We start from the raw sequence: 19,073 nt of genomic DNA, 5'->3' as shown, positions 1-19,073 counted from the left end.
AGACAGATAATAGTATTACTCAGCAACTGAAGGCTAGAGAGGATGATATGCACCTTTCTTCTGGGCGTCATACTGCACATATAATCAGCTTTTGCCCGCTTTCTTGCTCTTTAGCAGGACTTGGCTGCAAGAATATAAATGCAACACCAAAATGAGTGAAGATCACCAGTGAAACAGGAGTGCTCTGAACAAGGGCATTTTCAACATGCTCTTGGAGGGCACGTATATATCTGCCTTTATATTTCATTGGACCAGTCAACTCACAGCCATTCAGATGTTTTAACATTTCATGGCTTACAGAAATATAATATTGTTTAACTTTTATAAATATCATAGAAACAAAGCTATCAAGTTAGGTACAAGTTTTGCTACTGATTTGCAAGAATACAAATGAAAAGCAAAATCCTGAATTTACAGGTTATACCTGAAAGCTGCACATATATATGACCGTATAATATAATCAACTTTACATAGCTTTCATCCACAGTGAGAAATGATTGCCTTGACCTGTGATAATACCAGAATGATTTTAAGGGCCCAGAGTACATTTAAAGTCTAAGAAAGAGACTAATAATTTTTTAAATTGTTCTTAGGACAAATTTATAATAAGTGGAGAGGACAGATTTAGGAGAAGTCTGAAGCATAGCAAAGTGATAGCTTGTTTTAGGCAATGACTGGGACATTGTTCCTGCTGTCATATGAGCTATTTGGAAGGTCTTTCATTCCACTGCAAAATATTTATCTTAACATACTAATTAAAAGGAAGGAATCATAAATACAACAAAATATTTTTAATGAGATTTTGTTAGACTGAGTGCTTATCTTGAGAGTTACTGATCAAAAGTCTCCAGCTCTGGGTGAGACATCAAGTGTGTTAATGTTGGACACAACTGAAATAACTTGCATTTTGCTTTTGGACTCAAAGGGATCAAAATTCAGATTGTCTATTTTACTGCAAATGTAGGCATTTTGGAATCTACTGCCATTCTAATTTGCTGCTGGGCAGATGGCTGCTGTGAGTAAACTGTGCCACACTCAGTGAGACTGTGGCCTGATGCCATTTATTTGTGACCCACAATGTTGAGAACTCCTTCTGAAAGGACACCGGTGCAATACAAATGTAAATATATGTTTCATGAATGAGAAATCTGAATACTTTTTACATTTTAATAACATGCCAGAGCTAATAGTGCATAAGTTAACTTCTATATTCATATGGTATCAGTCAGAAAAAACCCTTGTAATTATATGCTACTTTGTAAATAGGATGATTTTATTAATTTTGGTCTTGCTAGTATCTTATGACTAAAAGAATATGTTAATTTGAAGTACTGATTATAACAAAGCAAAAATTAATCTTTACTATCGCTGCTTTAAAGGAGCATTGATAGCACGATTACCTGCTTTTTCAGTCTTTAACCTGGCTTATCTATGAAACTGCAAGTGTGATACTTTTTAATTCAATGAGATTCAAATTAATCTCAAATATCCACAAAAACAGCATTTCTTGTGTCTTCTGCTCATACTTATGTCCTGATAAATTAGCTTATTTTAACTATCCCATGAAATCTGGCATTGTAAAGGTTAAGTGAAAGGCATGCAAGGGCAAAAGAGGTTGTCAAGGTGCAAAACAAACAAAATGTTTCTTCCCTTGTACAGTTTCTTCTAGTTATTGTTCAAGCATTGCAGGCCAGTTGCAAAGTAGCAACACTGCTACTGTCTTCAGTATCCCCCACTTTGCTTGTGTTTATGATTTTGAGGTAAGTCTTCTGTATCATCTAGGGAGTAAATGACTGCAAAGTGCCTAGGATGTCACCCAAGACTGAAGACAATAGAGGTGATTCAGTTTCTGAAAGGCAATAGCCAAGTCTAGCAGATATTATTGACCAAGGCTATCGAGGTAGCTGGCTATAGCCTGCCTCAACATCTAACTGCTGAATAAAAAGCCACAGTGGCAGAAGCAGAGGACGCGCAGGTTTAGAGCAACAGAAGCCATGGAAGGAAGCAAAACTAAGAGACAGCAACAATAAGACAAAGTACATATAAACTTTTAATGAATTAACCTTACAAAAGACAATAGCTTCAAAACATTTGACACGTTTGTACAAAACTATTCCAGCATTGTTAGTTCTCTCTTCAGAAAGAATGCCAGCAAGCCACCCAACGTGTCCCTGGCTATGAGATGCAACTGGTGATCACATCCAAATCATGTGTGGACAGAGTAAACTTATTTACAAATACTGTATACTTTAATACCAGATTAGTAGATGCTATTGGGGAGCGACTGTATTTTCCAGAAAACACCATGCATCAGAAAATAGTATGCACCCCTAGCTTTATTGCCTTTTTTCCCCCACATTTGTCACTAACATATCTTTTTAGTCCTTTCAGGATTAATCATCTTTTAATTCCTATTCCTTCTTTTCTTGTCTTTGAATAACAGTGCAAGTAGCAGTACAATCTTCCAGTCCTATAGAGTACATTGCAACTGTCCTTGAACTTAGGAATATCAAGGTGCAAAATGACGGCTCATGGGACTATTCTGCAGCCATATTAAAATAAGTGCCACATACCAGAAAATAGCACGCATGTTAAGGGCCAAAATGTAGTTAAAAAGTGCGTGATACTTTCCTGAAACTACGGTATCAATGACACGTACAAGCATCTTCAAGATGCCACGTTCCCTTGTGAAAGGGATCTTGTCATTTCAGTATGTACAAAGTATGTCTTCAGTTCTCCTTTTCCTTTCACATTTATTATTCCTCTGCAAGTGCTCATGTATCCCAGTGTCTGCAGGACGTTGTTTGTCTCCTCTGTAACCTGCAACAATACAGTAATACAACCAGCATTGATAACAGAGAAAAGCAGAATCTTCTTCCAGAGTGTGACTAGAACATTTGTTCTGAGCAACTACAAGGGGTTTGCTATAATGCCTACAAGGCCTTTAAGGGTCTCTGTAGTGTGAAAAGTGAAGTTTGAACACCTGAGCTTTCCACTAGCCTGTTGCTGGATGACCATTCTAATCACATCAAGTATAAAATTTGATATAACCATTGTAAACAGAGGGCTAGCAGATATGCATATGGCACCAGGGACAACATCTTCCTCATATAGCATTTTTCTCAACCTCTCCTCAAATGGAGCTGTTTTCCATTTCAGTAGATCCAAGCTTCCCCATCTTTTTGCAAATACAAAGGCTGTGTGAATGGGGTCATTGTAAGACACCAGCATCATCTTTCAGAGCTGCTGTTGCAGGTTTCTCACATAACTGTCAGTGAACCAAACTTTAGGCATTTCTGCCATTTTAGATGAAAGCCCACTAAGACAGAGGTTGTTCAACAGCATCCATTGTCTCAGACTGTTTCTTTGTGAAGCAAGCAACTGTTTGTAGATGTCATTGCTTTGACATCCCTTCAGTTTTCAGTTTTGAACAACAGTTGGTAACTTTAATTTTCAATTACTTAGTTCTGAATAGTCTCAAACATAGATTTGGAGTGCTCTCAGTCACATGCTGGGATCCCAAAGTGCTAGGCAGTATACTAGGCAGACAGCTAAAATGTGATCCCCGACTATGGAACCAGTGAAAAGTTAATAAATTGAAGGTCTTTACAGCTTTGTCTATAATCTAGATCTATAAATATTATTAAAGATAAAGATTAATAATCAGCATGGTTCATTAAAATGGAAGTTTCATGATTGCTTTATGGATTTAATTTGATGTACAACAATTATGGTTATTTCCGCTATTTAGAAATAATTAACATCAGGAATTCTCTTCAGAGATAAGGTAGCTAGTATTTTATGAGTTCAGAAATTCCCAGAATAGACATGTGATTTCCTCTCTTAACCTAGGGATGCATCTCTGGGCAACCCATGACTTCCTCCACTGTATTCCTCTGTAGGGCCAAGACAAAGTTTTGATTCTTGTCCCATTTTCCCTATAATTTTCTTTTCATGCTTTACTCTCCTGCTCAAGATCTAATTATTTAGTGCACAAATATATGACATTTTTTTAGGCTCCAAAATCAGAGGATTAAGATAAATACTAGTACAAAACCAAGATTTACCTGTATTTTATCTAAGACACCGGTGCTGTCCATCCTGCTGGCCACATTTACTGTATTGCCCCAGATATCATATTGTGGTTTTTGAGCTCCAATTACTCCAGCTATTACAGGTCCATGGTTGATACCTGGAAAACATCAGAACTTAACATTAAGAATGAAGATCCACCAACCAGGGACACTTAGTGCATCCATGGTATTTGGCCCATACTGGATAGTGAGTACAGCAACAAAGAGCCTGTTCACAACTGTCTCATAAACCATTTAGAGCAGGAGGATGTTAGTTATAAGAATGCCAAAAGTTAGTTCATCTAATTTTAGTTTTACAGCTCCCTCCCATCCTGAGTAAATTTGATATTTTCAACCATTAGTACCCTAATGCTACTGCATTTATTAGATAGCATGAAGAACACTGGGAGAGCAGGAGCTTCTGGGAAAACATACAAGAATTTCTTTAAATTTCTACTTGTAGTGTAAAGAGCGTCTCCTCTCTGCAATACTTGATGGCCAAATCAAATGACTGTTACAGTATCCTTTGCTTTTTAAACACAGAATAAACTAATGTGAATGAGCTGAATGGATTTGAAGCCTTGTTCTGAAGGCTGGATTGCCCACAGAATGGTCCTAAATAACTGCAATATAAATATATGTATTCAAATAATTGGATTAAGCACAGAGTAAGTGTAACAAATTGCTAGCTCTGAAATGCACGCTGCTAGAGTGAAGAACAACGTAGTCCCTCATTAGAGTCTGGGCGATTTTAATCTTGCAGTCAATTTGTGTCCTGTGTTACATTTGCAAAGGGAGCTAGTTGTACTCTGCTAGTAGGGAAGGAAACTAGGAGGCAAAGTCAAAAGCACTATTGTTTACCAGCATCAAATATACTACAATTGTAACTTACATACTGATGAGCAGGAAAGCCAAGTTAGACCTAGTGAGAAATAATCCCTGGACAAGTGAGTAGTTTGGATTTCTAAAATTATTTCCACATCAATGGATCATAACTGACTTCTATTAATTCCTTGACAGAAACCATTACTAGGGATATATCTATGCAGCAAAATGAAAGTGTGACTGTAGCATGGGGAAGCATCTCAGCATGAGCTCACCTAGTATGCAACATGGCAGCATGGGCTAGCAACCCCATTATAAACCCACTTGGAAACCCTGGAAAAAGCAACTGTAGCAGTTAAATTTAGAAAACTGGGGAAATATGCACACCCTAAAGGATGCCAGATAGAACCTGGTAAGTATTTGTCTAAGCACTTGTGATTAAGTGCACAAAGGAAGTTAGGCCTTGCAACACTCTCCATTAAAACCAAGCCATGGGTGTGTCTTTCTGCTTCATGACATCCACCGTGTGGAAAGCACTAGGGACCTAAGAGTGGGATCCACAAAAGGCATCTGCCGAGTAGCCCAAGCTGGCTAGTAGGGAATACCGAAGAGATGTGTGTGGCATATGCTCTGCCATGGTCCAGAAATCAGGGCAGTGAGGTGGGACTTTCCTACAAAATACAATGGGCAGGAGGCGACTTCTGTTTTTTTATCTCCTTCCTGAACCACCACTACTAATGGTTTGAGTAATACCTCAGGGGCTAGAGAGCCAGCTTCAGATCCCTTCTTCAAGGAGACTTCTACCCATAGGTCTTAGGAATGTGTTTTGGTCAGCCAGGCATTCTGGGTTGTGCTGCTTTAGGGCATTCCTGCTAGTGCGGGTCTATTTTGCATAGCACATGTGAATGTTTGTTGGGGCAAGGCTGGAAGAGTTGTACTCTCAGTCCAGGCGAATACTCTAACAGAGCGTGACACCATCTGTCTCTAAGTGACATGCAATTATTCTATGAAAAGGCAAATACTGTTCAGCAGGACAGACAGAGAATACCTCATTCCAAAGTATCCTACAGCCTGGGTGCATAGCATTCTGCAGGGAACAGGGATCCTCATGCTTGAGCAGCCTCAGTCAAAAGTAGGAACAAAATTAAGTTCACCTACAACACAGTCAAATGTTCTAACCGTGAAGCTACATGGAAAACAACGTCAGTCTCTATTCTGTTCTGAAAAACCCCCAACCCAGTACCTGTGCAAAATTTGCTGCAAAAGCATATCTGAACTTGTCTAATAAATCAAGCACCTTAGCTAACAGAAGGGGACTAATGCCTGAAAAATAAATGAAGGTTGAAAGCTGAGACTTCCAGTGAGTTGCAGCAACTCTGGGGTTAGATGCTGGCTGAGAAAGGCCTTTACAAATGGCAGTTTGGGTTTAAATCCTTACAGTGGAGATTATGTCAGAGGTAGATGTTCAAATGTTTCAGTGGCTCTAATTGCTATGGCTATCACAGGCTTTCATGGTCAGGTGGTGGTGGGAAGTGGAGAAGAAGCGAAGATGGGAAGTGAAGGTCCAAGTGGTGCCTATATTGGATTGAGGAAGCAAAAGTACTAGTTTGGGGCCTGTGTCCCTTTGTAGATTTAAACATTCCTTATTTAATGAAGCAAAGGTGTCTGACTTCTCTGGAACCTCTGGAAAGCATTCACTTTAAAAATCATGAGGAGGCATCTTTTTTTTTTCCCCTAGAAAGTTTTCTTCATGTTCCCCACTTTAAAGCAGTCAGTATTGCTTTAATCAGTTTGCAGGTTTAGCCGCCATATTCAGCAGTTCCTTATCTGTACTGACACTGCTGATATGTTTGCAAGTTATATGGCATGTCATGTATGGCAAGTAGAGAACTTTTATTCTGTACAGACATACGGTATCTCTACATGCTTTTTTTAAAACCCATCAAGTTCTGTAACACTTTGAGAAGGAAGCCTTCAGATTTGCTTTGCCAGTTTTTAACTATAGCATGGAATACAAAACGTACTAACAAAGGAGTGCTCTAAGGAACACATATATTAAGGAACACATGTATTTATCTTGCTAATAAAATAGCAAGTTTTGCCAGTGGGTGGCACTGTGAAATAAACATGAGAGGAGCAGCAGAAAGGAAAAGCAAGTGGTACAGCAAGAAAAGACAAGACAGGGGAATAACTGTTGGAAATCAAATATTTCTGACATGTTTACAGGATTTATGGGTTTCCAATATTTATTTACTGCTTTCATTTCACACTTTCGAAGTTACATATTGCATTGTATAACTGCTGTGTACTGCTATCAGGAAATAAACAGTTCACAACATATGGTTCTTGACCAGCTCTGAATTAATTTATTTCATCATCATTTCCATGGCTTACTGCAGCTGCCTATTTGTTTTTTTAAAATACTATAATGCACAAGTAGAAGCAATTAGAAGCTGAAATACAAAGGATACCCCTTTCAAATATAAACAACTAGTCATCTTTGTTCTTACTTGTCAATAACCACAGAGCAACAAAGAAGAGAAGTACCCTCCTTTATCCAACACTGTGAAGGAAAAGGTGCAGTTTTGTATGCTTGCTTCAGTTCAGTACATCTGAAATATTTCAGACTCCAGCTTCACTCACTCCTTATAGCTTTTGTCTTCCAAAACCATTTATATGGTTTTGGTAAAGCTCTATCTAGAGTCTTCTTGTGTCTTTTGGTATTGATAAGCTTAAAAAATGTTGACCTCTAGAATAATTATTACACAGTTACCATAAAACCGTTCAGAGTCAGGCAAATATATTGCTTCAGCCATTCTGTACTTAGGAATACCACCCTTTTTTGAGTCCTGCCTTGAAAACACTACTTGCCCCAACAGCAGCTATGGTTAATGGGCAATACCACGTAGGCTGCCTTTAAACAGGGTAAAGGTGTTGCTACTTACCTTCATGGCCCTTTTGGTCATTTTACACTTTTAACACTTTAGTCAGCTAGTACTTCACATTGAATTCCCCCCTCCTTCATTACATTCTCATAAAAATCCTGTGATACATACCTACTCGTAACTTGAAGTCATTGAATGAATGCTTGTTTATGACATCCAGTTTTGCCACCAAGGCAAATGCAAACTCCACCATGGTTCCTATGTGCATGTACTGTCGTTCAGGTTCCTGAATTTAAACAGCCAAACAGAGTAAAATCATTTTCCTTAGCCTTAGTTGCTATGAGAATACAACCAAAATATGCTGAACGCTTAAAAACAATTAAACTCTTAGGGATGTCCTAATGCCAGCAGTCAGCAGAAGAAAAGTAATGTACAAGATGGTGCCCTGCCCAGCATGAGTTAGATCGAACAATGGCCAATAGACCAGGATGCATTTTACTTCCACAATCGGGCAGTCCAGAGATGATAGGTCCAAACCACACCCCATCTAATGTTTTGATTGTCAAATAACTCATTAGCTTCTATCTAAACCCACAGGCACTCGATGTCTATGTGTGCCTAGGATTTACTCATTAATTTTTGCTATGTGTTTGCTTCTATTCTATGTCCTTTAATAATAAATAATGCTTGTGGTTATCCCTGCAGAGACTCCTCCCTCTCACTGTTGCACAGCTCAGCACTCTAGCTGTCGCTTAAGATCCAGTTAAATTCACAGTTTTAAGAGTTCCTCCACTGATCTCATCTGGTAGATAAAGCAAGCACCTCTGAGAATATCCAATAGACCTGGAAATGAAGAAGATGCAAGAGGAAGAGAGGAAGAAGGCACCCATCCTCTGCCCCCTAATTTACTGGCTCAGAGCTTATACCACTTATAAAGGCTATAGACTTAATGTGTCCTCATACATCAGTAGTGTAGCTGGCTTTCTAAGTACTGGTTTGATTCCGCTCAGGCTGAGAAGTCATTTTCGGGCTCAACAGCCCAGGGTAGGACCCTGACAAAAGAATGATTTCATAAGAGATGAACTCACTGTTCTCTATGAGAAATGACTGAATCTTCCTAATTTCTTGAGATAAAGTGACAGAAGAGATGGACAGATGACAACTTCAGGAGATGATTCATAGAGAAGATCCATCAGTCTAGGGGGACAGTAGTAGTGCTTGCCAGAGCAGCTGTTTTAGATGAATGAAGCCTGTTTCTTTAGGAGTTCAATCCTAGCTAAGACAGATGGTTTCCTGTTCAGTTGATGTATTCAGACCTCCTCCTGAGACACTTAGTCTTCCTTGGGTGCTTGTTTTAAGCTGGGAGTGGTTCCCAGCAGTATGACTAGCAGTCAGTCACTGCCACATTAGGTATGTGCCTCTTTGGGCATCTGTACTGAAGGCTGCTTAGTTCTGGTGGATTTCTTTCGAAAATGTGTACTAAATCACCAAAGGAACACTAAACCTTGGATCTCTTGATTCACTGTTTGTGGAAATAACTCAAATGATAAATTTCTTCCTGTGCACATACTAGTTTTAGTTGTGATTCAGAGCTCCTCTATGTCTTCTCATCTCCAGTCTACAGTTCTGCATTTCCTTCATCCCCTTCACCTCCCTGTATTAATGTCAGACTTAATTTAAAATCATTCTTTTTTCTGTCCTCAGGATCCTTAGGGTCTATAGTTCAGGTGTTAATTACTTCTGTCTAGAAGGAACATGAGTTTGGCAAGTGCACATTAATCCTTAGCAGAGAATGTGTTAATTCATAATTGCTGTCTGTCACTAACCTGTACTACTCTAAAGATCATGGCAAAAGCAAGGTTTTTGCTTGTAAGTTATGAATTGCTTCTCTGAACTTAATTTCTACTGAACGTAGTTCCCAATCCTACCCTATTAAATAAATCAGAAACGTTCTCAGTGCTGAGCCTGAGGATTCTGTAAGTGTATGGTTAGTACATCTACTCAGCCGTCCCAGTTTACAATGGAAAATACTCATTCTTGAAGGTTTTTTACACTCTGTAAGTCCAGTTCTGCTGCAGCATGTAGGAATAAATTGTTGTATTGTATTCAGAGTAGAAGGCTTGTTTTACACCTAGCAAATACAGAGGTGGCATTTTCAAAATGCAATGTGAAGGACAGTAATTGACAGAGACTACTATACAAAAGTATATACTTGTCCAGTACAATACAATCTACATTAATAAGGAAAAAAATTAGGCACCAACATTACACATAACCTGAATTTTAATGAACAGAATTTTAGTCTCCATTTGAACATGAATTTTAGTAAGCAGGAACCTTTTCCTGTACCTGACACTGTTCTTGGTTGGGTGTAGCACTCAGTCCTGTTGCTGCCATGTAAGTGCTTCCAATGGTCTTTATCTTTTCAACTCCACTGAACTTTGGCTTTGACAATAACTGTAAAACAAGGATGGTTATTCATTATTCAGATCAGCAACCTTGTTATGGTAACAGCATTGCTACTTTAACAGCATTCAGAGCATCAATTCTTAGAATAGTCTTTTAATAGACCCCAAGTGGTTTCACAAATACATACAGGATGAAGGACTTAAGGATGGATAAAATAATGGTTACACCTTCCAAGGAAAGGGAACTTCTCTCTGTTAAAATACCTTTTTATTATAAAGGAACTAAATTTTCCTGGTTTTAGTTGGGATAGAGTTATTTTTTCTTTTTAGTAGCTGGTATAATGCTGTGTTTTGGATTTAGTACGAGAATAATGTTGAAAACACACCGATGTTTTTATATGATGTTGCTATAGTAGTGTTTATACCACGTCAAGAACTTTTCAGCTTCTCAGATCCTGCCAGTGAGAAGGCTAGAGGGGCACAAGAAGTTAGAAGGGGACACAGCTGGACAGCTGAACCGAACAAACGGTTCACAAATATATACAGGAAGAAGGACTAAAGGAGGGATAAAACTATGGTTACAGCCTCCAAGGAAAAGGAATTTCTGTCTGTAAAAATATCTTTTTATTATAAAGGGACTAAATTTATAGTAATGAGAATGAATACCAACTTATTGCACATACAGCTCTTAAAATTTTGTCAGTAGACTTTGCACTCATTTGATCTTGAAACTGAGTCACCATGTGAGCCAATAGTTAAGCTTTAAGCAACTTTCCGAAAGTGTCTCTTCTCTGTCAATGAGAAGGTCCATGTTAATGGGACTAAAATCCAAGGACTGTAGTTAATATCCCAGGGTTTATTGGACATTCCAATGTTCTCCAAATGGCTTTGCTGCTTAAATACTCTTTATAGCTTCAGAACTGCAAATTCAGACTGTGCTTTCCAAGTCATGACATGATCTTAACACCTTTTTATGGTATTTTCATCACTAATAACTTTCTTTAAGACAAATACTGTTCTCAGTGAGACCTTTTCACAATCCCTCTGTAGTCACACTCTGTATTTCCTTGTAACTTCAGAGAATGGAATATTAAAAACATAGGCAGTCCTCTGAGTCACTCATGTATAAATTTATCAATGCTCTGTATAATGAGACCAACACAAATCAGGTATAACACAAAGCTGTATCATTTTAGGGGACATAAATTTACATACCTGACTTTAGGCACTAGTATTTAGAAATTATAGCTAATATATGGCATGTAATATGACTGCCTCATGAACTGTAGCTAAACAACAAAAAATTTCCCATCAGATATACATATAGGATTCTCTTTATAAAGAATCAAAAGAAATTGAGTATGATGTCAGATCAAAATCTCTTTTATCCCACACAAATCTTTTCCTTTTAATACTTCATGTAAGTAATTTCCATGTGACTAGGCACACAAAAGTTCTTTTCTGACAGCTCTTCTACTCTCCCTCTCAAGTACACATTTCCTTACTGTTGCATACCCTGATATATTAAGATTGAAACTATATACTGACATTTGTTAGAAGTACATACATCATCGAAGTCAGCAATGATCTCATTTAGCAGCCTCAGACATTCCAAGCCTTCCTTGTTTACATCAGATTCTGTGTAAAATTCCTTGAAATCCGGAACAGAGGCAAACATGACACAGACGCAGTCGTATGACTGATGGTATAGATCCTGTCCAAAAGAAAACAAAATAGAGAAAAAAAATCTGTCACACACAGCTCTAAATAAAAGTTTCCTTATTAACATGCAGTGTCCTGGTTCTGAAAAGGGAGGCGTTGCAGGAGTCGGAACGCCTTAAGACAGTGGTTGGGTATTTTTTGCATTTAGTTGCATTTATTAATTTTAAACATTGTATAAACCTGTTTGTTAAAAAACCTCAATATATACAGCTGAAAATATTTTAGTGATTTAAAGTCACCTTTTTTTCCCTCCTGAACATTAACTCTGTGAATCTAAAACATTCACTAATTTATTAGATAGGACCCATTTCTGAGGCTTCTCATGAAAATAATTTGGTCTGGCTTGCATGGCTGAAAATACAGTTTGCAAAACGGTATCTAATTTATTACTAGCTGTTTTTGTTATTTTAATAACTAGAAAACTAACCAAAACCACAAATCCAGTGCAGTAGAAATGCATAATGCAACACAATCCTGATTGATAGTTCCTAACCTAAAAGGACAAGATGTCTAATAGGAAAAAATAATTGGCATTTCTTTTCCATAACAAGGAGCTGAGGCAAAGGGAGAGAAGTCACCTGAACTAAAACTTATGTATGTCAGATTCTCCACTGCCTTTTGTGACCACTGAAATGAGAGCACCTCTGCTCCACAGGAAGATTCTGATGCTAAAAATGACACCCCCCCCCCCTTCAGTTTCTTCTCCACTGCCCTTAAACATCAGAATATCTCTTATTTCAGAACAAATTCACATCCTAAAAAAAAAAAATAAAAAAAGAATATTTATTAAGCTAATACATAAAAAAATTCTAGCATCTATACATAAAGATAGCCACAGCAATAAAAAATGCTGTAAAGTCAAATTCTGTTCAAGCTATTATTTGAATAAAACAAGGATTTCAATACTCATGTGAATAAGGTGAATAGGATTTGTTCTGTGATTTCAAGAAGAATCAGATATTATTTCCCTTTTTACTTAGCAAAGCTCTTTTTTTTGGCTGGTTTGGGGTTTTTTTTTGCAATTTCACTGGCAGTACATTTCTTTTTGGAAGAAAGTGGTGTGTCTGTACACAGATGTGTACAAACATAGTGAATCTCTACTGGTGATGTATAACTGAAAAATAGAACTACGGGAAAACTGTTGAGTGCTTCATCCCAGAACAGGTGTGAGGGAAGTTTCTGAGCAAACATGAAAATAATGGTGGACAGGGAGGAACATGGGCAGATGGAGGAGGTAGGTGATTTATTACTAGATTTTTCTGCCCCTTTATTTTCTAAGGATTCTATAACCACAGAATCAAGCTCCACTGTGCCTCCGTGCAGTGGGGATGGAATATATCACTGCAATTCACCATTACTATTTATATTCTTAAAGCTGAGCTGGTTTAAATTGACTGTGTGTACCTGACATCCAGCTTACAGCCATATATATAAAATCAGTATCACTTTAATGCAACCTGATTGTGTAAATGAAAAGTGACTAAACAAAACATCCAAGCCGATGAGTTCACTGTCAGATCGCTACTAAACTTCAAAGAAGTTCTGGATCTCCTATGCCCTCCTGCCAAGAGAGTTTTTCAGGAAGAACTATTATTGTGATAATATGTTTCTGCAGTCTGTTTTATCCATCTCCATAAGCACCTGATTAATAAATTTAATCCATATAATGAAGTAATGAATAAAAGGTGGGGGTGAGGGAATCCCTATGGCTGGATGATGTCAATTGAATTTAGGCAATTTAAGCACCTGTCTGAAGTATTTAGTTTGAGAACACAGTCATCCCATGTGTCCTATATTGTCAGTACAGTAGATATGCCTATGTGGAAGGTCATATTAATGCCAGATGGGCAGAATCACCTCAGATAGTGTTTCTCTCTCTCAGTCAGTTATGAAAAAAAGGCTAAAGAGGTAATTTCTCCTAATGTAGGCACTCAAGAGGAGTGCCTGAAACTCTGCAGGATGACTCTGACTCCAGGAAATTCAGAAGCTCAGGCCCAAAAAGATGTCTCTTTGGTCCAGTGACCCACACTTAAAACCAGGTCCACTCTGTAATACTGCAGTGACATACCTGGCAGCTGTCTTGATTCAATATGTACCTAGGCTTGGTGCAGACATACTCAAGTGAGCCTGAAATTAGTTCAGCAGAGCAGCAGCAGCATATTAACAGGCTTTCTCCTCATATGTTTAGCTTTTGCAGTCTGCATTTTTCTTCACATCTACCTACTTCAATTATGTCAGGCATGTCTACACTGAAGCTACAGTAACATTTGCATATAAATACACTCAAAAGTCAAGATCTAATGTCCTGAGTGTTTTTCATGGGCAAGTTAGCAGGATATGTACAGAAATTATAATCTATGGTTAACTCAGCTTTCCTTCTATTTCCTCAAGTCTCCTTCTCTGTAACGAGACTTCTGCTTTGGGTAAAGGAATTCAGGCCACACACATGGTGCTTGTTATTAAAAGACGTCTGCAGCACAAATACAGGGCCTTGGTAATGCAGAAGGGGAAATTCACAGTTTTAGATAAAAGACTGGAGGGAGATAAAAGAGCATTTATAGCAGAATGTAGATAATGAAGACTCAAAATATTATTTTTTATTCTCCTCATCATCATCATCATAATCATCATCATTCTAGATTATTTCAAACATACTTCTGAAACTTGACCTGACAAAATAAACAAGCTGCATACATCTGTGACAAATATTAATATTGTTTTTTTAAAAAAAGTTCATATTCCTACCAGCTTGAAAAATCCAGTAAGTTAAATCCAGCCAAATTAATAGTATGTTTATAATTAATATTAATACACAATTCTATTGTCCTAAGGATTCTGTTAATTAGTAAAAAAAGTTGGTTTAATTTAGATAACATTAACATTAGATAGCAGCTGTTTTATTTGCTTTATTGAATCCTGCTGATTTAGCATCCTGAGAATGTAAAACATGCCAGAATTCCACTACTGATGAGATACTGGTTGTAAAGTTTGTGAAACAGACAAAATCTAGGCACAGAGGTGGTACTGGGACAGTGCAATATCTGAAATAGTACATGGAAACTAGCACCATGTAGAGATTTATTTGAGAATATATCTTAAAGTCGTAAGAATACAGGTCAGTTAGGAGCTACAACTTAACCCTTATAGGAAAAGGAGGCCAACTATGCAGTTCTGCAAGCATGTGGTATTACTGAATAATATGAAGCAGAGATGATAGCAGATGGTTTCATTTTACTGCCTCATGATACAGGAACAAAAAGATAAACAGAACATTTAAAAGTAGAATAAGGAAAAATAATTTACATGAGCTATATAAATGTATATTTCATTGCTATTCAACAAGATGAAAGACAAGACCTTAGAGAGTCAAAAACCTGAACGCTTATGTGAATACTAGAAAAATACATAACTAGGATGCATATAGAAAGCATCTGCAGGAGAAAAATATGCCCTTACGTTTACAGGTAAAAGCAGAAGGGTGAATGGCACATTAACAGTTCTGCTGTTCCTCAAACTTTTGCAGTTGACTGGACTGGGGTGCAAGTCCTGTCTTGCTACAATTGCCACTGTCTTACCGATGTTAGGTGTGGAGCCCTAATTAGCTATTAAGTGCCTTTTCTGTCTTCCCTGAAAGCTGAAGTGTTGCCCAGAATAAATCACAGCAAATTGCACAATGCACAGTCATCAGGAAGTGAAATATTACTGAGCAAAAGACAGGAGCAAAGATTCAAATAAAAGTGCTGTTGCGACACAGGAAGATCACTGCACTTTGTGCTGTTGGTTGTCCACCCAGTATGGAGAAAACCAACCTGTAAGAAAGGGTTGCGTGTCTGACTGTTACGATTAGAGACACAAATCTTCTTTTTCTATAACCACAGTTATTACTCCTTCCTCTCTTCCACCTCAAAACTAGACAAACACATTGTATGTGAACACTTGTCATATGCTGAAGCTCAGCAAGTGTCCCCTTTCTCTTTCTTCCTAATACTGGGGCAATATCCATCTCCACTAATGCTCTACAGCAGAGTACCAGCATGGGAACAACATCAAATGGCACTGTTTATAACCAGATGAGTAGCAATTGTGGCTGTCACAATAAATGTCAGAGAATTTTAAGGAGGTATTCCCAGCTAATTTACTTTGATCATTCAAAATAATAAAGGCTGTGGCAATTGAGTGTCTTAATTTTCCTGTGAGTACTTCTCCTGAAACAGTACTCTCCAAAATGCTTAAACAGAAAATTACATGCAACACCATTCCAGTAAGAAACAGCTTTGTTTCTTTCAACAAAAATAAAATCATCCTGTCTTCAGCAGTCAACCCCCCCCTTATTTATTTTTTTCCCTTTTTTTCTCTTTGATAACAGCTGAATTTCTGCCAGATGACTTTCCTTACTGTTCCCTCTTCTTCTCCAGTGCCTGGAGATCTCGGGATGGAGGATGCAATCTGGTCCCATTCTGCCTCTTGGAAGTGTATAGCTGTCATCTTCTCTGGGGCAGAATTACTGCTCTAAGTAGGGTGCTGGCTCCATCCTGTAGCTAATGAAACAGGATTCCTCTTGCTCAGTAATGTGCTCACCAGTTAGCTTGCAGCAAAAAAGCTCCTGAGCACTTTTTACACCCAGGAGATCTGGATGCTAACAGCATAAAGGAAAAGGCTGCACAAGCCAGGTGAAGATAAATATAATCTTGGCCCCATTTTCTGCTTTTCATTTTATATTTGTTCCTGTCTTTCCCTCTCTCAACTGGAAAGTACCCTGTTCGGTACCCAGCATGCAGACTGTCAGCAGAAACCCAGTTCCGGAGATTCTGGTAAAGCAAACAAACTTTTATTACAGTTTGCTCTGAAGTAACTTTGCTTTTACCATATCAGCATTAGTCAGTGTGTTTCCTATTATGAAAAGACCTTTGTTGGTCATCTAAAATTACAATCCCACTACTCCCAGTTAACATTCATCCATTCATTTTCCCCCCTTTCATTCTTGCTGCCTCTTCTTCAGCAGCATACTTTGTCTTCCCTTTTCTCCATATAGCTGCATGCATATAAATCTACGAGAAACAGTATTCCAACCAGACTATTCATCCATTAATTTTCATCTCAAATTCTGGTTTAAACAGGAAAGAATATACATAAACCCATATTAACATGAATGCTTGCTGCTAAGGAAAATGCAGGCAAATTTCAATTCAGTATCTGTTGACCTAAATATCCACACAAAGAAAAAGGCATGATCTGTCCTAACATATTCTTAGGTGTATACACATAGACACATACAGAATGTCCTTTAAGACTCAACACATCCTTGCTGACATTGAAACAAATCTGAAGACACAGTGGATGCTTATATTCCCAAACAATTCCAGGAATTTGAAAGGTTCTTCCCTCTTTGAAAGCTGTGTTTAAATATAAACAAAACCAGAAACAACTAAAGATATATTTTTTTTAAATGAATGCTGCTAAAATCATGTCAAATTGTTTTCACTTCAGCTGACATGATAAGATTGGAGAGCTCAGCACATTACAACTTCTGTTCTTCACTAAATTTACTAAAGCTTATTCCAACATAAGAATCTTGAGGGGTGACAATATAAATCCAGTTGCCAATACAAAGGTAAGCAGATGGTGTTGCTCTGCTGGGGAGCCGAGATGGAATAGCACATAAATGAGAAAGCAATCTCCTGATGGTTTGCTGTGTTTAATGCCTGAACTAAGAACTGGAGCTGAGCCAACCTGGCTTCCTGCCAAGGTCTTCACTGGATTCAAAGGAACCCCACAGCAGTTTTCATTTGACATTAGCTACCGAATGAATACTTGCAGGTAGCACGAAAGTACTGATATAAAGTACTGATTAGTACTGCTTAATTCAAACCGCAGTGAAAGGGAAGACATTGTCCTTTTTGACTCAGGAGATCAAAAATGAATCCCTAAAGCTGCCCTCTGTCCTCTTTTGTCAGTTTTGGAACAATTGTTTGGTATGCACAAGTAATTAAAACTATTGCATTTAAGATACCTAGAACTCCTACTCTCTCTCTCTGTATTTTTTTTCATCCTTTTTTGGCTTTATTAAAACTTTAAAGCAATACTAGGAGCAGATCTAATTTCCACCAAAGTCAATAGGGACCTTTTGGTTGACTTTTCTGGTGCTTGGACTAGGTCCATAAGCAGTGAGTAAACAGGTAATTCAGTGTTCAGAACCTCTTTCCAGAATTAAGAGAGATGCTGTTTCAGGGAGAAGGCTAATTTTCACTCTGGCAAGCAAGGTCTCCAGTAGCTGCAAGAAAATTCAGAACCTGGATGCAACTCCACTCTGATCACAAAGGGAAAAGTATCTGAATGCATATGATTTGAATTTAAAACCATATTGGTTCAACCATCCCATTCTTCCTCCTTACCCTTTTTTATCCCCCATCAAAACACAAAGTGCATTGCCACTGAAGATAATTTCACATTTTTTATTTCAAAGTATTAGGGTGCGTTCAGTGCTGTAAAGCAAGACTTTCAGGCAGGTGAACGGGAATGAAAGTAACTGTAAATCTACAATCTCGCTGTATGGACCTACTGTTCAAATCAGCATTAAGTAGTGTTTCCAGGATACGCTGCTTTCTTACAGAGCAGAGGATATACAGAGATGGCTGACCTCATTCTTCAGGTTTCTTGCCAAGAAGTGTTCAGCTACGTGGGCTGGGAGCACGTTCTCCAGAAGCACCCGATTTAGATTCTCCATGGTTTCAATCTCCTCCCGCTCTTTTTTGAACTTGTTCTTCCACAGGAAGTCTAACCTACAGTAATATTCATTCTGTTACAAGAGGACACAGAGGTAAAGAAACAATAGGCATCTTGTCCTGCTGGAGTACAGGTTTAAGAGACAAAATAATCACAGTACACCACCCCTACAAGGCTGTTACTTGGTCACTCAAGTATAATTCCAGATTTTATAGAACTCAAACCCCCAAGCACACACTATACATTTCATCAAAGTTGTAAGGCCCTCCCAACAAAAAGGCCCAGGAAAAAATTAAAGTTGCAAGGTACCTTAAACAACGGAAGATTTATTTATTTACACTCAAACTTTAGTATAAATTAATTCAAAAAATCAAACACTGTTATGGAAACAGTTTACGGTTTTGCAACTTAATATGATTTTTTACAAGTAGAATTTC

At 38.0% G+C, this 19,073-nt stretch overlaps 1 protein-coding gene across 2 annotated transcripts in view; it reads right to left on the bottom strand.

Moving 5' to 3' along the window:
* Positions 1-2,032: 2,032 nt before the first annotated feature.
* Positions 2,033-19,073, bottom strand: part of ADCY2 (adenylate cyclase 2) — a 224,907-nt gene continuing 207,866 nt past the window's right edge. Inside the window, exons 20-25 of one of the 2 annotated variants that reach the window (XM_056332858.1) lie at positions 18,551-18,709; positions 11,759-11,905; positions 10,133-10,240; positions 7,955-8,069; positions 4,068-4,192; positions 2,033-2,820 (exon numbers count right to left, since the gene is read on the bottom strand). In XM_056332858.1, coding sequence (XP_056188833.1) covers positions 2,668-2,820; positions 4,068-4,192; positions 7,955-8,069; positions 10,133-10,240; positions 11,759-11,905; positions 18,551-18,709 — 807 coding nt within the window. In that variant the 3' untranslated portion in view covers positions 2,033-2,667. The remainder of the gene's footprint in view (positions 2,821-4,067; positions 4,193-7,954; positions 8,070-10,132; positions 10,241-11,758; positions 11,906-18,550; positions 18,710-19,073) is intronic. The other variant, XM_056332859.1, reaches the window with a different exon arrangement.

The sequence above is a fragment of the Falco biarmicus genome, chromosome 3 (assembly GCF_023638135.1).
Source record: "Falco biarmicus isolate bFalBia1 chromosome 3, bFalBia1.pri, whole genome shotgun sequence".
In the NCBI taxonomy this organism is placed as follows: Eukaryota; Metazoa; Chordata; class Aves; order Falconiformes; family Falconidae; genus Falco; species Falco biarmicus.
The sequence above is the reverse complement of the archived record's forward strand: the minus strand, read 5'-3'. Positions and strand labels throughout refer to the sequence as shown.